The sequence below is a fragment of the Canis lupus genome, chromosome 4, assembly GCF_011100685.1.
Source record: "Canis lupus familiaris isolate Mischka breed German Shepherd chromosome 4, alternate assembly UU_Cfam_GSD_1.0, whole genome shotgun sequence".
NCBI lineage: Eukaryota > Metazoa > Chordata > Mammalia > Carnivora > Canidae > Canis > Canis lupus.
Genome location: NC_049225.1, coordinates 36268802 through 36289904, shown reverse-complemented (window position 1 = coordinate 36289904; position 21103 = coordinate 36268802). Strand labels below are relative to the sequence as shown.

The following is a 21103-nucleotide window of genomic DNA, read 5'->3' as shown; positions in this document are numbered from 1 at the left end:
CTGTCCTGCCTTTCTGGCTTCATTTCTCCTCTCAACACTTAGCGCTTCCTGGGTTCGTTGTCTGTGCATTTATTTTATCGTATATACTCATTATAGCTGGTCCCTTCCACTAGAATCTAGGATGCAGGCCCCATGCAGGCAGGGATTAGAGCTATCCTGTTTGCCTATTGTAATGGCATCTGCACAGATGAGGCACCAAATGCTGAGTAGAAGCGAATGCCGTCTTGGAGCTCACAGTTCTCTGGAGGATGCAGACAGGCAAACAGGGAATGATGACCACGGTGGGGTAAGGACCACACCAAGAGGTGGACAGGGGCTCCTAGCAGCACCCTGGGTGGGGGGGAGGGTGGCAGGAACATTGGTGAATCCATCCCTGAGGTTGCATCTAGCAGAAAGCTGGGGGATGGGTGGGAGTGATTCAGGGAAAGAGCAGGGGCAGGAGGAGAGCCCAGGAGGCAGAGGGCCCGCACCTGCCAGGTCCCCAGGGAGGGTTCTCAAGGAGGGCAGGCACAGGACGGCCAGGAGGGAGGGGTGCATCAATGCTGCTGTGGAGTGCAGCGCCCCCCTCCAAGTCGTGTGTGTGTGTGTGTGTGTGTGTGTGTGTGTGTGTGTGCTCATCAAAACTGTGTGTCTTCCTCTTCTTACTCCTTTGCCATTTTCCAATTAAACTGCTTCAATAGGGCAAAAAGCTTCCATATATAACACCACTATAGGAAATCGTTAAAAAGCAACCATTTCATTATGCAAATGGTTGCAAACCTGCATTATCCATCCAAAGGTTTTTCTTGAGTTGGATTTTGCTTGAGTTTGCTGGCATTATATTTGCTGATCTTCAGTTAAGATAGCTGGAGTTAGTCCAATCTATTCCCTTCATCAGAAAGCACTTGTCAATTGTTTTCAAACCCCACGCATCAGAGTCTGGCTGCCCCTTCAGTAAGCTGGCTCCTGGGCACTGTCCTCAGGCCTTGAAGGAGTAAACCAGCAATTTAGAAAGTGCTTTGACTCACCTAGCCAGTCCTAGGAAGGAGAAGGATGAGGCATTGTCACATTGCATCTTAGAAGAAGTTGCTCTGTTCAAACCTGGTCACAGTTTGGGGGAAAAAGGTAATTAAATGACAAAGACAAGGTAGGAAGGAATCGTGGCTTGGAACTTTTTTCCCCTCAATTTGGCAAAGAGCTCTAGTTAAGAGAGGCCAGCAATGATAGGTAACGTATTTTCCTTATTTACTTTGTGTCAAGTATTTACATGCATTCCTCCTGTTTAATTCTCAGCCTTGAAAAGAGGCCCAGTAAAGCTCCCCATCCATAAAATTGGGATAACAGGGTTCAGAGGGGTCAAGTCACTTGTCCAAGGCCACACAGCTAATCAATTGTTGCTGTGGTTGGTGCCTATGTCTCTGGAGGGCTTTGTTCTTACATGCCTCTGCCTAAATAGTGAAACATGCCTATGGTTAGTGTGCTCTGCTTCCTGCAGTCCTTCGAAGTCTCTAGTGCTGATGGGAGAATTTAGGGAGCAGCTGTACCATCACAGCATCTGGCTTAATAGCAGAGTGTTTGTTGTTCATTGAGATTTTGCAGACCTCCATCTTAGAAAACAACACTCTGAGGCCAAATGATTCTGGGTGTTGCCATAGAGCAGAACACAGATGTGTGTACATGGGCTTATGGCAGTGTGCATGTTAGTGCATGTGTGGTGTGTCTCTAGCAGGCTGCTTTCCCAATTCTCTTAATGGAACAGCAGAACTCATCTGGAGTAGTTGTTCATAAAGCAAAACCCTTGATCCAATGGGCCTTTGCACAGCCTGTGTTGGGTTCTCCTCCTTATTTTGAGATCTCTTCCGGTTTCAGGTGAGAAATTCTTATTTTTCTGGAATCTAGCAATGCTAAACTACTATCCCCTTAGGAATGAAAGGAAGCATATGATACCTTGTTTGCTGGTAGGATCATTTAGATAGATTTCCTCCTTATGGGTAGTTTTTGGAGGACAACCAAGGAAGAATTTACACATGAAACCTGGCTCTTTGGCACAGCTGTGACTATGAAATATGTTAAACATTAAAGCCAGATTTTCCTGGCTTCCTGGCTGATGAGGCTTAATGGCTTCAGGAAAAATGTTCCAAAGTGTCAAGCAGCCACTCCCAGTGAAGAGAAGGGGGTTCCAGGCAGGGAAAGGCAGCCCTACCTCCTCAAAAAAAAAAAAAAAAAAGGTTGCAGGGTTGGAGAGAAATGTTTACAAAGGAAAAGGAGCCTATCTGGAGAAAATTTGCATTTTGTTAGGAATGCAGGGACCAGATAGCCAGTCATTCTCCAGCAAAGAATTTTTAAAAGACAGATTATTTGTAACCTGATTCTGAAACTTGGAGGAACCAGGGCCTACCTTGGAAAGGTTAGATGGGGCTGAAGACAGCGCCTTGGGTAGTCTTGGTAGATGGAATGGGCTAAGCCCTTTGTGGCCTTCCCCCCACCCCCTCCTGAATTGAATTCGGCAGCTTAATTTCTCCCAAGAGGTTCACGGTGTTGGTCATCCCTGAGAACCAAGCCCAGAGGAGACTTTGATGTTTTGCACATTGACTCACCAGAGGACTCTCTGAGGTGGCTGTGCGCTTTCTTCTTGGAATCTGAGCCAGCCTGGTCAGTGAGAAGTCTGTGAGAAGAATGAAACTAGGGTTCCTGGGAGTGCACGTGGCCGAAAGGAGACTGTGCTGAGCTCCAGAGGCAGAGGTGCTTACGTGCGGGCTCCTGCACATGCCAGCCGGGCTGGGGGCCGCTGAGGGCACGCGTGGGGCCGTGTGCAGAGGTCCTCGGTGCTGAATGCAGTGTGATGAGCGAGAGGGTGCCCATTGGCTGGAAGCATATCCTGTCTAAACTTTCTTTGCCCACTCGTGCCTGGGAACCAGTGATGAAGCAGAGCTTCGCCTTTGACAATGTTGGCTACGAAGGTGGCCTGGACAGTGTGTGCCCTCCTCAGACGGCCACCAGCACCATCAGCATTCTGGGTATGACCTGCCAGTCATGTATAAGGTCCATGGAGGGCAGGATCTCCAGTTTGAAAGGCATCGTGAGCATTAAGGTTTCCCTGGAACAAGGCAATGCGACTGTGAGGTACGTGCCGTTCATTCTGAGCCTGCCGCAGGTTTGCCGTTGCATTGAGGACATGGGCTTCGAGGCCAGCATTGCAGAAGGAAAGGTTGCCTCCTGGCCCTTGAGGTCCTTGCCTGGCCTCGAGGCTGTGGTCAGACTTTGGGTGGAGGGCACCCAGGCCCTGACAGGACCTGCCAGTCCTGTGTCAGCTCCATCGAAGGCAAGCTCAGAAAGCTGCAAGGGGTAGCAAGAGTCCGGGTCTCCCTCAGCACCCAGGAGGCAGTCATCACTTACTAGCCTTATCTTATTCAACCCCAGGACCTCAGGGACCATGTACACGACATGGGGTTTGAAGCTGTCATCAAGAACAGAGTGGCACCCGTAAGTCTGGCACCCATTGATATTGGGCGGTTACGGAGGGCCAACCCAAAGATGCCTTTGACTTCTGATAACCAGAATCTCAATAACTCTGAGACCTTGGGCTACCAAGGGAGCCATGTGGTTACCCTGTAGCTGAGACGCGACGGAATGCACTGTCAGTCTTGTGTCCTGAACATTGAAGAGAATATAGGCCAACTCCCCGGGGTTCAGAATGTACAAGTGTCCTTGGAGAACAGAATGGCCCAAGTACAGTACGACCCTTCTTGTGTCACCGCAGGGGCCCTGCAGAGGACCATTGAAGCTCTCCCACCAGGGAACTTTAAAGTTTCTCTTCCTGCAGCAGCAGGAAGTAAGACAGGTAACAGGTTTTCCGCATGTGCCGTCCCCACCCCCACCCCGAGAACCCCGGCACCGGGCAGGTGCAATACTGTGATGCTCGCCATTGCGGGCATGACCTGTGCATCCTGCGTCCAGTCCATCGAAGGCCTGATCTCCCAGAGGGAAGGGGTGCAGCAAATATCTGTCTCTCTGGCTGAAGGGACTGCAGTGGTGCTCTATGATCCCTCTATAATTGGCCTGGAAGAACTCCGAGCTGCCGTCGAGGAGATGGGATTTGAGACTTCAGTCCTCTCTGAAAACGGTTACAGCAATCATGTTGGAAACTACAGTGTGGGGAATTCCTCGGCGCACACCACAGCCGGCGTACCTGTGTCTGTGCAGGAAGGGGCTCCCCATGCTGAGGGGCTCCCTGGAAACCACAGCCCTGGTCGCCCGTCCAGGTCCCCACCAGCCTCTACCTCTGTGGCAGCACAGAAGTGTTTTTTGCAGATCACAAGCATGACCTGTGCATCCTGTGTGTCCAACATAGAGAGGAAGCTGCAGAAAGAAGCAGGCGTCGACTCGGTGCTGGTTGCCCTGATGGCCAGAAAGGCAGAGGTGAAGTATCACCCAGACGTCATCCAGCCACTGGAGATCGCTCAGCTCATCCAGGACCTAGGCTTTGAGGTGACGGTGCTGGAAGACTACGCGGGCTCTGATGGCGACCTGGAGCTGATCATCACGGGGATGACCTGCACTTCCTGTGTTCACAACATAGAGTCCAAACTCAAGAGGATGGCCGGCATCACCTATGCCTCTGTGGCCGTCGCCACCAGCAAAGCCCACGTGAAGTTCGATCCTGAAATCATCGGTCCGCGAGATATTGTCAAAGTTATCGAGGAAATCGGCTTTCATGCTTCCCCAGCCCAGAGAAACCCCAATGCACATCACTTGGACCACAAGGTGGAAATAAAGCAGTAGAAGAAGTCTTTTCTGTGCATCCTGGTGTTCGGCATCCCTGTGATGGGTCTGATGATCTACATGTTGGTGCCCAGCAGCATGCCCCATGAGTCCATGGTCCGGGACCACAACGTCATTCCAGGACTGTCCATTCTGAATCTCATCTTCTTCATCCTGTGTACCTTTGTCCAGCTCCTTGGTGGGTGGTACTTCTACGTCCAGGCCTACAGGTCTCTGAGGCACAGGGCGGCCAACATGGAAGTGCTCATTGTGCTGGCCACAAGCATCGCCTACACCTACTCGCTCGTCATCCTGGTGGTGGCCGTGGCTGAGAGGGCGGAGAGGAGCCCTGTGACCTTCTTCGACAATCCCCCCCCCCCCCCCCCCCCCCCCGCCCCATGCTCTTTGTGTTCATTGCCCTGGGGCAGTGGCTGGAACACACAGCAAAGAGCAAAACCTCAGAAGCCCTTGCCAAACTCCTGTCTCTCCAAGCCACAGAAGCCACCGTCATGACCCTTGGCGAGGACAACTTGATCCTCAGAGAGGAGCAGGTACCCATGGAGCTGGTGCAGCTGGGCGATGTCATCAAGGTGGTGACAGGAGGAAAGTTCCCGGTGGATGGGAAAGTCCTGGAGGGCAATACCATGGCCGACGAGTCCCTCATCACAGGAGAAGCCATGCCTGTCACGAAGAAACCCGGGAGCACGGTGATTGCCGGATCCATGAATGCACATGGCTCTGTGCTCGTTACCGCCACCCACGTGGGCAACGATACCATGTTGGCTCAGATCGTGAAGTTGGTAGAAGAGGCTCAGATGTCAAAGACCCCTAACAAGCATATCTCCGAGGCGGAGGTGATCATCCGGTTTGCGTTCCAGACGTCCATCACGGTGCTGTGCATCGTCTACCCCCTGATCCCTGGGCTTGGCCACGCCCACAGCGGTCATGGTGGGCACCGGGGTGGCCGCCCAGAATGGCATTCTCATCAAAGGAGGCAAGCCTCTGGAGATGGCCCACAAGATAAAGACCGTGATGTTTGACAAAACTGGCACCATTACGCACGGGGTCCCCAAAGTCATGAGGGTCCTCCTGCTGGTGGATGTGGCCACGCTGCCCCTTAGGAAGGTCCTCGCCGTGGTGGGGACTGCGGAGGCCAGCATGGCCATCACCAAGTACCATAAAGAGGAACTGGGAACGGAGACATTGGGATACTGCACGGACTTCCAGGCAGTGCCAGTCTGCAGAATTGGCTGCAAAGTCAGTAGCGTGGAGGGCATCCTGGCCCCCGGCGAGCGCCAGCAGAGCAAACAGGCCGCTCCCCCGGGCATGGTTGGTGGCGTTCCCGAGGAAACAGATGAGACGCCCCAGACCTTCTCCGTGCTGATTGGGAACCGTGAATGGATGAGGCGCAACGGCCTGACCATATCCAGCGACATCAGTGACGCGATGGCGGACCATAAGATGAAAGGCCTGAGAGCCATCCTGGTGGCCATCGACGGTGTGCTGTGCGGGATGATCGCCATCGCCGACACCGTCAAGCAGGAGGCAGCCCTGGCTCTGCACATGCTCAAGAGCATCGGCATGGACGTGGTCCTGATCACAGGAGACAACCGCAAGACGGCCAGAGCCATTGCCACCCAGGTTGGCATCAACGAGGTCTTTGCAGAGGTGCTCCCGTCTCACAAGGTGGCCAAGGTCCAGGAGCTCCAGAACGAAGGGAAGAAAGTCGCCATGGTGGGAGACGGGGTTAATGACTCTCCAGCCCTGGCCCGGGCCGACGTGGGGATTGCCATCGGGACGGGCACAGATGTTGCCATCGAGGCTGCTGACGTCGTCCTCATCAGAAACGATCTGCTGGACGTGGTGGCCAGCATTCACCTCTCCAAGAGGACCGTGTGGAGGATACGCCTCAACCTGGTGCTGGCACTGATCTAGAACCCGGTCGGGATACCCATTGCGGCGGGGGTCTTCATGCCCATCAGCGTCGTGCTGCAGCTGTGGATGGGCTCGGCGGCTATGGCGGCCTCCTCCGTGTCTGTGGTGCTCTCATCGCTGCAGCTCAAGTGCTATAAGAAGCCCGACCTGGAGAGGTACGAGGCCCAGGCGCAGGGCCGCATGAAGCCCCTGACGGCGTCCCAGGTCAGCGTGCACATTGGCATGGATGACCGGCGGCGGGACTCCCCGCGGGCCACGCCCTGGGACCAGGTCAGCCGTATCAGCCAGGTGTCTCTGTCCTCCCTGAAGTCCGACAACAAGCTGTCCCGACACAGCGCCGCAGCCGACGACAGCGGGGACACATGGTCTCTGCTGCTGAACGACCATGACGAGGAGCAGTGCATCTGAGCGCTGCAGGCGGGCGCAACCCGCTCCGGCTCCTCGGCTCCTCGGAGGAGCGGCCCAGCTGTCCGCAGTGAGGAGGCGGGGCTCCTGGCCTGGCCCCACGTCCCCCCCGGTCTCGCCCGGTCCCGCCCGGTCTCCGGCCTGGCCACCCACGCTGTGGGCGTGGGCCTGCCCCCAACTGCTGGACCCACGGGGCCAGGACGGCCCGCCCCCCGCTTTAGCACTTGCAGTGACCACTTGTGAGATGATCTCATCAGGACCAAAAACCTCGCTGGGCCTTGCCTTAGGACCCCCAGGAGCCTCACGTTGGGTTCTTCCTGATGCCACAGTTTACCTCAAATACACCCACTGATCTCTGCGGGCAAAAAAAAAAAAAAAAAAAAAAAAAAAAGAATGAAACTAGACCACTCTCTTTCACCATACACAAAGATAAACTCAAAATGGATGAAAGATCTAAATGTGAGACAAGATTCCATCAAAATCCTAGAGGAGAACACAGGCAACACCCTTTTTGAACTCGGCCACAGTAACTTCTTGCAAGATACATCCACGAAGGCAAGAGAAACAAAAGCAAAAATGAACTATTGGGACTTCATCAAGATAAGAAGCTTCTGCACAGCAAAAGAAACAGTCAACAAAACTAAAAGACAACCTACAGAATGGGAGAAGACATTTGCAAATGATATATCAGATAAAGGGCTAGTTTCCAAGATCTATAAAGAACTTATTAAACTCAACACCAAAGAAACAAACAATCCAATCATGAAATGGGCAAAAGACATGAACAGAAATCTCACAGAGGAAGACAGACATGGCCAACATGCACGTGAGAAAATGCTCTGCATCACTTGCCATCAGGGAAATACAAATCAAAACCACAATGAGATACCACCTCACACCAGTGAGAAGGGGGAAAATTATAAGACAGGAAACCACAAATGTTGGAGAGGATGCGGAGAAAAGGGAACCCTCCTGCACTGTTGGTGGGAATGTGAACTGGTGCAGCCACTCTGGAAAACTGTGTGGAGGTTCCTCAAAGAGTTAAAAATAGATCTACCCTATGACCCAGCAATTGCACTGTTGGGGATTCACCGCAAAGATACAGATGCAGTGAAACGCTGGGACACCTGCACCCCAATGTTTCTAGCAGCAATGGCCACAATAGCCAAACTGTGGAAGGAGCCTCGGTGTCCATCAAAAGATGAATGGATAAAGAAGATGTGGTCTATGTATCTGATGGAATATTCCTCAGCCATTAGAAATGACAAATACCCACCATTTGCTTCAACGTTGATGGACCTGGAGGGTATTATGCTGAGTGAAATAAGTCAATTGGAGAAGGACAAACATTATATGGTCTCATTCATTTGGGGAATATAAATAATAGTGAAAGGGAATAGAAGGGAAGGGAGAAGAAATGGGTAGGAAATATCAGAAAGGGAGAACATGAAGACTCAACTCTGGGAAATGAACTAGGGGTGGTGGAAGGGGAGGAGGGCGGGGGGTGGGGGGGTGACTGGATGATGGGCACTGAGGGGGGCACTTGACGGGATGAGCACTGGGTGTTATTCTGTATGTTGGCAAATTGAACACCAATAAAAGATAAATTTATTATTAAAAAGAAACGACAGATACCCACCATTTGCTTCGACGTGGATGGAACTCGAGGGTATTATGCTGAGTGAAATAAGTCAATCAGAGAAGGACAAACATTTTATGGTCTCATTCATTTGGGGAATATAAAAATAGTGAAAGGGAATAAAAGGGAAAGGAGGAAAAATGAGTGGGAAATATCAGAAAGGGAGACAGAACATGAGAGATTCCTTACTCTGGGAAACGAACAAGGGGTGGTGGAAGGGGAGTATTGTGCCCAAGATTGCGAATCCGAGAAACCACCAAGGAGCCGACACCGATGCAAGCGCACGAGGGTTTATTTGCAAGCTCGAGCTTGCCGTGGCCAATGGGATTGTAACACACATAGAAAGTTGCACAGTCATGTTGGTTCACACGCAGGTGGCCAACTGAATCACGATTCACCCTATAGTGACCATTTGAACTGGCCTATCACTCTGTCAGAATTGGCACGCAGTTGTGGTGGGCACAGGGCAGGGTTACATTTTTTGAGCCGATTTCCGATTAGGGTGTGCCCAGCGGCTTGACTAGGGTGGGGCAGCGCCTTAAGCAATAAGCAGGTCATGTGGGGGTCATACAGAAGGTGGCACGTGCAGCACAAAATGGAGTTAGTCCTGCTCTGCTTGTCCAGGGGTAGGGGATTTTTGTTAAATTTCCTGGGTCCTTGGGATCCCTGGGTGGCGCAGCGGTTTGGCGCCTGCCTTTGGCCCAGGGCGCGATCCTGGAGATCTGGGATCGAATCCCACGTCAGGCTCCTGGTGCATGGAGCCTGCTTCTCCCTCTGCCTGTGTCTCTGCCTCTCTCTCTCTCTCTCACTGTGTGCCTATCATGAATAAATAAAAATTAAAAAAAAAATTTCCTGGGTCCCACAGGAGGTGAGCGGGGGTGGGGGTGACTGGGTGATGGGCACTGAGGGGGGGGCACTTGATGGGATGAGCACTGGGTGTTATGCTATACGTTGGCAAATTGAACTCCAATAAAAAAAAAAAAAGGAATGATATTCTTGTCTGCATTCTTGTCTGCAATGGCATTTAGATGTGCCATTGATGGCCTGAAAATTCAGGGGGCTTTGAGACTAAAGAGCAATGTCAAAAGTTAAATCAAAGGAGATCCCCAAAGCCAATAATGAATGTGTGCTCATTCTAAAATCTATGTCAAGACTTTGTTTAGCTGTTGCATAGAGAGCAAATGAACAGAATGACAGTCTTACATCCTTATGATGAATAAGATCATGATTGCTGGAAAAAAAAAAAAACGGTGTGCGAACATCAGCAAGACAGAGTGACAGAGAAGTCCACCTGAAAACATTCTGGAACCTTCCACACAGTGATCAATCTTGAAGGCAGGAAAGGTCACAGCCCCACTTCAGTTTGTGTTACTTTGGAATATTTCCTTCCAGTTGTACTCAGTAATTGTTCAGTCCCCCCAAAGACACTTGGGGTATAAGATACAAATGGCAAGGCACTGATCAACCACATGTGTTTAAAAATGAGTTCCTGTACATGTTGGAATTCAGGACCTCCTTTTATAATACAAGGATACAAGTTAATTTTCTAAGTAGACCATGTCTCTTCAGGTTAGATTGGTTTTTTTTTTTTTTTTTTTTTTTTTTGGTTATTTGAAACTCATGACATGTTTTTTTCCTTAAAACCAGCATTATAAAGGAGTATTTGTTTCCAAGACCAGCCTATGAAAAAGCCTGTTTTCTTCTGTAATGGGAATGCAATATGGGACCTCACTAGTGTTACTACTACCCCAACCAGCACTGTGACCATTGTTCCTGGGGAAAAGGATTATGTTGATCACATTTGGATGTCAGAGGCACATCTTCCTCCTTCTTCCTGGAAGCTTTGGAAATTCTCTGTTCCTGCTACCATGAGAGCCCCAGGGTCTGGGACTGGTACTGCCTATACTTCACTAGTGCTATTGCTATTTGCTCTCTAGGGCTTGAGACAAGGGCCTGTCTGAAAGGGCTCTTGAGCTGAGATGGGAGATCCAGGCACTCTTGAAGAAAGGCCATTTGGACCAGAGGTTAGTGAGCTTGAGGGACAGAAGTCAGGGGTGATGTTGTAGTGAAACAAAATGCATTATAATTGCAAAGTGACCATAGCAAAAATGAAAACAAATTCAGGCTAAGATTTGGCTGAACTAGAAGTCCTGAAAATGCAGCTTTGTTTCCTTTGGGACAAGAAACCGATCCCTCAGTATGAAGTTAGGACCTGGCCAGGGTGATGGCTGGTGGTTCCCACTCTGGCTCGTGCCTGTGGTTGGGGGTGGGAGTGGGGGGTGTAATTTGGGTGTGGCAGTGACACTCTCAGGAGAGCATTCCTGTTCCCATGGCTGCACTGAGAAATGGATCATCATAGGGCACCCTACTACATGTAGACTCCGGTAACCCACACTCTGTCAGACCATCTGGCATTGAATGGTAAGGTATTTATTTCCCCCTCAACTTTTTATTTTGAAAAACTTCAGACTTACAAAAATGGTAAAACAAACCCCACTAAACCCTTTGCCTAGATTCACTAGTCATTAACGTTATACCACATTTGATTTTGTGCATATGCAGAAATTTTTTTTCGGAGCTATTTGAAAGTAAGTTGCAGACATCATGATGCTTCACCCTAAATATATCAGCACAAACCTTTTAAGAGCAGGGAACATCTCTTTTTTAACCACAGCACTTTTATCATACCCGAGAATTCTAACCCAGATGGAACGTTATATATAGTCAATATTCAAATTTCCCCCAAGTTTACCATTAATATCTTTTGTTGCTTTTGTTGAGTCCAGGATCCAGTCAAGGCTCACACATTATATTTAGTTACCATGTCTCTTCGTGCTACTTTAATCTAGAACAGATCTCCCACCTTTCCGGTCTTTCATGACCTTGACCTTTCTGAAGAAGCCAGGTCTGTAGAAAGTCCCTCAGTCTGGACAGTCTGATTGTTTTCTTAGTATTAGATTTGAGATTAGCACTTTTCACAGAATATACTTGATTGATGATGTGCCCTCACTACCGTATTGCCACAGGAAGTTCATGTTTGCCCATTAATGACGATGTACCAGTGTTTTTAGGCCATAACAAAACCATTCCTCTGCATCCTCTTGTCTTCAGGAGACACAGGCTCTGGGTATTTTACGCAGGGTGCAACTTACGTGGATACTCCTTTCTCACAGACTTTTCTGTCTTCTCCATTTCTTCATTTTCTGTGTGGCTTTGTTCTGGTTCTGCTTCCTCCTTGCTGTGTGCTGCCTGGAGGGAACTGCTTATACAGGAAAGCCACTGCCCTCCTGGGTCAGCCTCGGAGCCACAACATGGGCTGGACTGTCATATCTCCAGGCCATCGCATCTGGCCCCTAAGCAGAACGTCTGGGTTGATGCTGAAAGAATCTGTAGCTCCTTCCTCTACTTGACTTGCCTTACAAGGCACGACGTGTGCCCAGTCAGAACAGAGGTAAGGGGACATGGCCTTGGAAGGCTGTGGGGATTATGGTTATGCTCTGAGCTGCTGTACTGCACAGGTAAGGCCTTTCGACTGTTCCCAGCAAGGCTACAGCTATTTCCGTTTTCAGACCAGCTCAGATTCACTGTACCTTGCACCTGCTACTTGAGTAGACACATCCACCCAACTGAATGCTTTATGCCTTTTTAGCAGAGTTTGGTATTCCACAAGATTGGTCTTGGATTTGATGATTTTTTACCAGTGGGCAGACTAACAAAAACTGGATACTTTTAAAAGCTGATGTGTGAAAAGCCCCTCATTTCTTTTACACATTCAACTCAGATAGTCTTTACCAAGCGGTATCCCATGCCCTCTGTTGTGAGCATCTGGGAACACAAAAGGACTAATAAACAGTCATTGGTCCCCAGGGCTGGGCTTAGTAGGGTCAGTTTGTCAGTTAATAATTACAGGGAATGTGATGCCTCAAAGAAAGAAGTAAATACAAGACTATGGATGGGCAAAATGTGTGAAGGGGAGAAGGCAATGCAGGCTTCCAGTTATGGGATGAATGAGTCACAGGGATGAAAGGCACAGCATAGGTAATATAGTCAATGATACTATAATAGTGCTGTGTGGTGACAGTAGCTACACTTGTGAGCATAGTATATAGACTTGTCCCATTGCCATGTTGTACACCTGAAACTAATATAACATTATGTGTCAACTATACTATAATCAAAAAAATATTAAGGAATTTTTTTTAAAGACCTATAGGCAATCAGGAAAGGTTCCTAGAAAAAGATATTTCAAGGTGAAACTTGAAAAAGAGCCCTTAAGAAGAGGAGAATGAGAGGCTTCCAGAGACACATGGCCATTGACTTTGGAATGGAAGCCCTGGAATTGTGTACTCTTGAGACTGAGACTGTGTTTTGGAGCAGGTCCATTCTGGTGCAGGTGCACAGCTCAGAATCCGGTGGATGAAGGGAGTGCTTCCAATGTCTAATGTTTTAATCAGGATTAGGGTTTTTACAGGGGGTCCAAAAAAAAAAAAAAAAAAACCCAGAACAAATAGCCTCTGACACCTGATTCAAAATTAACCATGTCTAGCATAGTTTCTTGTATGGAATGCAAGGGGTAGGTTGAGTTGGTCTTCTGGGAGAAAGAAGAAAACTAGTGTATGTGTCTAACCAAGCAAGAATGGAATGAGCATCTCCCTTTGACCAGAGGATACAGACTAGCCACATGCAGCCCAGGATGCATGTTATTTGGATGGCAAGAGTTGATATCTGGCACAGTATTTTTGCTTTTCATTTTTTGTTTTTTAAAAGAGTTTTGAACTGATTGTCAACATTTGAAAGTCATTAGAATTTAAGGCTATTTCTTGTCAAATCAGGTCTGGCAATACTGGCCCTGGCTTCTCCGCAGCCATCTGTGGAGCAGCCAGCAGCTGGCCTCTTTGGACTCAACACGGCCACAGTGGTCCTCAGCCTCCCTCACAGCCACTCACCGGTGTCTGTCTGCAGCCCTGCCTTGGCTGTCAGTTCTTAATATGACTTCTCCCAGCTAGATTTCTGAGGAGCCCAAGACAAAAGAGCTCAGGTTAATTTTTCTCATGAGACCCCAGAGGCTTGCGTTTTTATGTTGCTGTCTGAGGGAAACCTAAGTACTAGGAGAATCTGGAAAGAGAGTCAGAGGGCATTCATGGCTATGACAATTAAGCTTAACCAGTATTCTTGCTTAGTTTCTTTTGAAATTGGATTGAGAAGTGGGATTGCTGGATGGGAGGGAGGTTCTATTTCCAATTTTTCAGGAGCTGCCATACTGTTTTTCACAGCAATTGCACCATTTTACATTCCCCCCAGTAGGGCACAGGGATGCTAAGTTTCTCTCCATGTCCTTGCCAACACATTATTCTCTGTTGTTGTAAATAGTAGCCATCCTAATGAGTGTGAGGTGATATCTCATTGTGGCTTTGATTTGTAAATGAGGCACCTTTTGCACAGTCTGAAATACTTGGTGCCTGTCTCAGTTTATCCTGCTCTTCTGGTCTCTTAATCTCTCTTGCCTTTTGTGTAGACACCCACTGCCTCAGCCTAGGGTGTTGAAGCTCTTGTTTGTGGCAGGGGCCAGATGATGCAGAGCACTGTGGGCCAGGAGAAGGAATTTAGAATTGATGCCAAGTCAATATCTAGAGGAATATGCCACAGACTCTGAAAGCTAAGTCCACCCTGTATGGAGTGGCACTGATGCTCAGAGTGAGTGGTGGTGAGTGATTGGTGCTGTGCGGTGGCACTCCGACGGGGAACCCAGAAGAGCTGCTTCTGCCAGCCTAGCCACCTTGTCCTCCTAAACTGAAGAATGATAAAAGACAGCCACATGTCACCTGATCACCAGGGTCTTGTGTAGAACCACAGTGCAGACCTCTGTGGATAACAGGCCAGAGTATGTGGGGCTCACCATCCAACCTGTGCCTTATTTATACATTTGGCTTCCTAAGACCGAAGAAAGCATTAATGGTGCTCTTTGGGGCAAAGGGAAGAAGCTCAATTGTTTTCAGTCTGTGTATTAATTTACATAACCTTCTCATCTCCTGATTCTCTATCCTGTACTAGTACCATGTTCTCTCTGGTTACTCTCCCCAGGGTGGTAGTAGACAGCTAAGAGAAGGGACTATGGCATTTCCTCGTACATCTGTGAGCCTCTCAGGGTTGAGGAGAGTCTCCTATTCATTTTTGTACCCTGCTTCTACCTGAGGTCAGTACTCAGCACCTGTTTGGTTAAGTGATGAGAAAGAAGTACTGACCAGGGGCACCTGGCTGGTTCAGTGGTTGAGCCTCTGCCTTAGGCTCAGGGCATGATCACAGGGAGCCTGCTTCTCCCTCTGCCTATGTCTCTGCCTGTCTCCGTGTGTCTCTCATGAATAAATAAATAAAATTAAATTTAAAAGTACTGGCCAGACTTATTTACCCTCCCTCCTGTTTCCTATAGCCCAACATCATCAACATACAGCCTAGTTCATGTCCTGCCACCAGAGCCCATCAGCAGCTATACCCAGTGTGATCACTATATTAGGTGGAGCTGTGCTAGGGTACTCCAGATGGAATGGCTGAACACAGGCATCTTTCTTCCTCATCCCTCTCATAAACACTTAATAATGCAAATAATTCAGAAGTGTATGTTAACTCCAGCTCAGTGTACCAGGAATCTTGCACCTCAAGGTAAATGACCATTTGGAGAAATTTCTCTGATTATTACTTAGAATTAATGTGCTTGAGAGACAGTTCCAGCTGCATGCCCTGGACCTTGCCTTGAGTTTTTAGTGGGCACCTGTACTCCATCTCTAGAGGGCCTTCTGCAGCAAGGAATGTCTACCACTTGTTAGCAGCTCAGGGAATGGTCTGCAATGACGACAAAAAACATAAGGTTGATGTAAAACATGCTGTTACTGGCAGTCTGTGTTTCCAGTATGTCTGTCTCTTAAATACATGATATGAGCTTCATATTTGCCCACTTGAAAATAAGTCTTAATTGCTTACATTATTCTATGATGGAGATAGAGTGGTGAGGAGGATCAAAGTTTCTTCTTAGTTGGAGCTCATATTTCAGCAGAGAACATATAATAAACACATAAGTCAGATCAGATAGCGATAATTGCTATGAGGATGATAGGATAATGGGGTAGAGCCTGAGCAGGGAGAGAGCTGGAAACCCCATGCCTTAGATAGGGAAGAGTTTGATGAGGAGGTGGCATCTGAGCGGATACTTGAGTAAATGGAGACTTGGGTGGAAATCAGTCTTGGCAGAGGAAACAGCAAAGGAAAAAGAAGCCCTGGGGCAGACAGAAGATTAGCATGCTCCAAGGATGGAGGGGTCAGACTCGTGAATGCAGTAGGGTGAATGAGGAGGTGGTGGGCAAATGAGGCATCTGTTGTTCTCACCCTAACTGCATAGGAGAGTGATCTGAAGAACTTTAAAATTTTTCTCAGTGCTCCAGCCCCACCCCCAGAGGCTGTGATTTAATTGGTCTGGGCTGTGGCTTGGACATGGGTTATTTATAAAAGCTCCATAGTAAATTCCACAGTGCAGCCTGGGTTGAGAACATCATCAGTCTTGAGCATGCAGAGTCTTACAGACTCTGGTGAGGAGTTTGGACTCAAGCTGAATGACAGAGGGAAGCCATTAGGTGATTTGGGCTAGGGGAGTAACATCTGACTTATGTTCTTGAGAGGCTCACTTTGGCCGCATTGTGGGGAATGGAGGCTGGAGGTTGTTCAGGTGATTCAGTGAAGAAATGATGGTAGCCTGAACTGTGGTGGTATCGGTAGAGATAGAAAGAAGAGGTGCCTTTGGGGATACATTTTGGAGGTTGCACTCCCAAGATGGATTGGGTTTAGGATGTGAGGCCAAAGGAAATGAAGCTTGCCTGACAGGTAACCTGAGTAACTGAGCGGATGGTAGTGATGGTAGTGTCATTCACAGAGATGGGAAGGAACAGATGTGAGAGAAGGGGAATAATTGTGTCCATTGGTTGGTGTGAAAGCCTCTGGCTGTCGTCTCTCTAGATTCAGGTTAACTTGGAGATCCAGGCAGTCAAATAAGGTTGACCGATATATTCTGTTTCTGTGGTACTGAGTTTTTTGACATCTTCCAAAGATAAGCACTGAAAGCAATGGACTGTTTTAGTGCATGGAACCTATGACAAGAAGGGAGAAGGAACAAAGAGAAATTGAAGAGACTGAGCTTCTTTCATGTGGGACAGACTGGAGGTAGGGGAGGAATGCACTTTTAGAGATGGCTTATAAGTTGCATCTTCTTGCTGTAATCCAAAATAGCAGGTTGTGTTTGACCTAAAGGGGATTTTTTTTTTCCCAACAAAATTATCTTCTAAAATACTTGTAGCTCATACTAAAATTATAATTAATTTTTCTTCCCAGATCAGGTCCTAGATATCCAGCAATTAAAAGTAACCCAGGGTTTGCACCTGAGTGGCTTAGTCAGTTAAGTATTCAACTCTTGATTTTGGCTCAGGTCATGATCTCAGGGTTGTGAGATTGAGTTCCAGGTCATGGAACCTGCTTAAGATTCTCTCTCTCCCTCTCCTTCTGCACCCTGCCCCCCGCCTCTTGCATGCACTCTCTCTCATTTAAAAAAGTAACCCAGATTTTTAAGTCAGAATCAAATATTAGAATAGTTTACAAGACTTTTACATGGAGAACAATATGAACTTTATTAGAATAGTTTACTTTTCCCCTGATGGAAAAGTGGGTTAAATTGCAATGGTATAATACATTGATTGGTCATATCAGAAAATAGTCCTGATTATAAGCTCAATGGAGGCAAAAATTATCTCTTATAGTTTTTATTTTTTAAAAAATGCCTAGTGTCTCTGTTCACTCTGGGCCTTTTTGTTTTGTTTGTTTAGTAGTGTTCTGAGATTTTTGCTAAAAGTCTTTCTGGAGTCTATACTTATCTGAATGGTTAAGGAGGAAGGTTGGCCAGAAGGTTTCTGAAGTCCCAGCAGCTCCCTTCTGAGACCTTTCCTTGTTTGTACCAAAGAATTTGAGACACAGCTGCCTTCCAGTGAAAGACTAGAGCATTTAGAGTGGCATGGCTGTCTAGAAAGTGGCTATGGTCTGAAACTCCTTAATAATGGCTTTACCTTGGCTCTAAGGCTCAGAGATGGTGCCAATAGCCTATGACATGAGGCCACATAGCATTAAAGCCAAGAATATCAAGCTCTATTGCCATTCTGTCTTACCCGACTGGGTTCCTCTGTTTCTGAGTGAAACAGAGAGCATTCCTAACCCACCTGCCTGCTTAACTCATCGTTTCCATATTCACTCACAGATAATTGCAGTGACCTGAACTCAGAGCTGCAGAGAGTGCTGACAGGCCTGGAGAATGTTGTCTGCTGCAGGAAGAAGAGCAGCTGCAGCCTTTCCGTGGCCGAAGTGGACAGGCGCATTGAGCAGCTCACCACGGCCAGTGAGCACTGTGACTTGGCCATCAAGGTATATGCTTCCCACCCTTGGTCTGGCTCTCTGAGAGCATATGAGGGAAATGATCAGATCTCTCTTCTTTGAAGCATGGTTTTCTCAAATACCTGTTAGGAATGAATGTTTCTAAGAAAACCATACTGTACATTGGACCACTAGGGAGAAGTAGGAGCCCTATAAATTTGTGTTGGGCTGCGTCATGTTTTTAAAAAAAAAAAAGTCAGGATCCCTGGGTGGCTTAGCGGTTTAGCACCTGCCTCTGGCCTGGGATATGGTCCTGGGGTCCTGGGATCGAGTCCCACATTGGGCTCCCTGCATGGAGCCTGCTTCTCCCTCTGCTTGTGTCTCTGCCTCTCTCTCTCTGTGTCCTTCATGAATGAATAAATAAATAAAATCTTTTTTTAAAAAAAAAGTCATGTCAGCAGTCAAGATCATCACTGGCTTTGCATCAGAAATGAGGATTTCCTTGAAAATTCTTAGACTACCTGTATTGTACCATATCATTTTAGGGTGGCCCATCATGCAGCACTTGTGAGTTGTAGGAATTAACTGGGATTAACTCTAGACTATTAGTTCAGAAGTTACCAATTCATGGTGCTAACAAGAGGGAAGTTGAGGGACTGAATGAGTCATGTGTCCTGAGCACACGGGACTAGCCTCAGCCATACCTTGCATAGCCATCCATCTTAGTGCTTAGCGAGCACAGATGAGGAATGTGCTGCATCTGCACTGACTCCTCCTGAGCAATAGGAACACCAAGGCCTATTGATACCAGAGCCTCTGCTATCTGTATATAACTTCACCACAGCTGAGGAGCCTAGGCTTAGCAATTCAAACCTTTATGTAGGCTCCTCTGTGAGGAGCCTACATAAGGGAAAACATGACATGTTATTGAAAAATGTCTTTGACACTAGGTCCAAGTTTCTGTCCACAGGAATCTTGGATTTCACAAAAGAGCTGTGGTATCTCAAGGTAAACCATAATTCACAGTGATAACCCAGCTGGTTTTCCATCTTATTCATCTCAATTATAAATAAAAAGTTGTTGTGGTTTGGGGCGGCAGCCACTGGTGTTTCTTTGGCTGGAGTCTCCCAGGCCTTGTATTCAGTTGTAATGTCCGCTTAGGTGCTAGCCCCAGCCTCGACACTGAGAGAGCAGGAGGGGCTCAAGGGTTTCTGCCAGCCAGCAAAGAACGGAGTGGACCTGAATCGACTGATGAGGGGCTAAGAGTCTCAGGTCTGAGGGAAAGGATGAAGCCCCATGTGTGGAAAGTCGTGGCAAGATTTGGGTAACTTCATGGAACCAATGTGGGAGTCCAAGGGTGTAATCCCCTCACATTCTTGCATTTTTGAGACTGCCTGTTTCTCCTCACGTCCCCTCACATCTGTCTTCTACCCTACATGGTAATCATCCATCTTTTCCGTATCAGTTGGCTTCTGCTTCCTATGCCAAAGGGCAATGGATGTGAATGAATAGTTTCTGAAAGCAAGCAGAATTACTTCTTTTTTTTCCCCTAACTTTATGCATCTCTCCTCTCCATTAATAAGGTGTTTTAAATGAATTTGTAAAAAAAACACTCTCCAAGTACTATTAAGATTCTGTTCTTTTTAGCTCATAGCTGTCTTATTAATTAATTAAATCCCTGCTGCCTCAGAAGCATCCAAAATGAGCTTCATCTTTTCTGTGTCACCGAGGTTTATTTTTGTCTTTCACATCTTGGGACTGAACCCCTGAATTCTGATGTGTGACACTAAAAGCTGGAAATGGTAATGTGACTTCTGGTCTCCTGGAGTTGCAACATGGGAGGCCTGTCATTCGAGAAACCTCAATTTAGCTCTTGCATGCTGTTTGCCACTTCACATTTGCACTATGAAAAGGCCACTAAGGTGCTTGCTGTGTGGTTATATGTATTTTCCAACTCCAGAACATGCATTGGAGGACCTCAGCACTTGTGTAGATGAGGCCGTGAAAGCCAAAGGTAGACAAATGGACCATGAAGGGACCATGTTGTTCTTATTCTGGGGACTGTTTGGAAACACAGACTGTGACCCAGGCGAATGACGGAGCCATTATCTGAAAATGGGGAAAGGGTAATTGGGGGGAGGGGTGGGTAGTCATGATTACCATTGGCAGTGAAAGTGCCTTAGAACCCGCTCCTCTGTCGTCACACACTCCCATACTGCCCATTTTTTCCCCCTTCTCCCAGGGAACCCACTGGGCTTGTCTTTATGTTTTTCAGACAGTTGAGGAGATCGAGGGGGTACTTGGCCGGGACCTGTATCCCAACCTGGCTGAAGAGCGGTCTCGTTGGGAGAAGGAGCTGGCCGGGCTGAGGGAAGAGAATGAGAGCCTGACTGCCATGCTGTGCAGTAAAGAAGAGGAGCTGAACAGAACCAAGGCCACCATGAATGCCATCCGGGAGGAGCGGGACCGGCTCCGGAGGAGGGTGAGCATGCCAGGTCCCACACAGCCAAGTCTTTCCCCCAGGTTGTGGGGCCAGGGATGCAAACAAGCATACAGAGCCAAGGGCAGCCCCGAGAGTTTTGTGGCATCTCTAGTCTTGGGAATCTCCATCCCTTTCCGATCATGAAGTCCTTCTCAAAAGGGGAGTAGTTTGAAGTGCTGAGGTGTGCAGGTAAGATTTTAAAAGAACACTGTTCTCGGAAACACAAATCTAAGTGGATGGTAAAATTATATCAGTGCAGTGATTCTCAAACCATTCTCCAGGACATGCATGTCTTCCCCAAGCTCAATTAAAATGTTCTTTTAAGATAGGCTAGTAATATTTTATAATTGGCAGAAATATATAGAATTTTCCCCTTTGCAGCTTCTTCTATAAAATTTTCTTTAAATCTGTAGTATCTGCTCTCACTTACCTGGATGAGTCTAATGCGAAATGTCCTCACCTCTACTGCATTTATTACGGTTATGATGATCATATGTGTGTAT

General features: G+C 47.8%; 1 protein-coding gene and 1 non-coding gene across 12 annotated transcripts in view; both read left to right on the top strand.

Annotated features, from left to right (window-relative positions):
• The window catches only part of MCC (MCC regulator of WNT signaling pathway), a 301430-nt gene that overhangs the window by 188108 nt on the left and 92219 nt on the right, over positions 1 to 21103 (top strand). For all 11 annotated transcript variants that reach the window (XR_005358095.1, XR_005358096.1, XR_005358097.1 and 8 more), the window contains exons 5-6: positions 18006 to 18169; positions 20394 to 20600. Coding sequence is in view for 6 of the 11 variants with exons in the window: in XM_038534596.1 (XP_038390524.1) it covers positions 18006 to 18169; positions 20394 to 20600 (371 nt within the window). In the remaining 5 variants the exon portion in view is untranslated. The remainder of the gene's footprint in view (positions 1 to 18005; positions 18170 to 20393; positions 20601 to 21103) is intronic.
• Positions 1883 to 7471, top strand: LOC442967. The gene has a single exon (XR_005358092.1). It is a non-coding gene; the product is annotated as an ATPase, Cu++ transporting, beta polypeptide-like (transcript).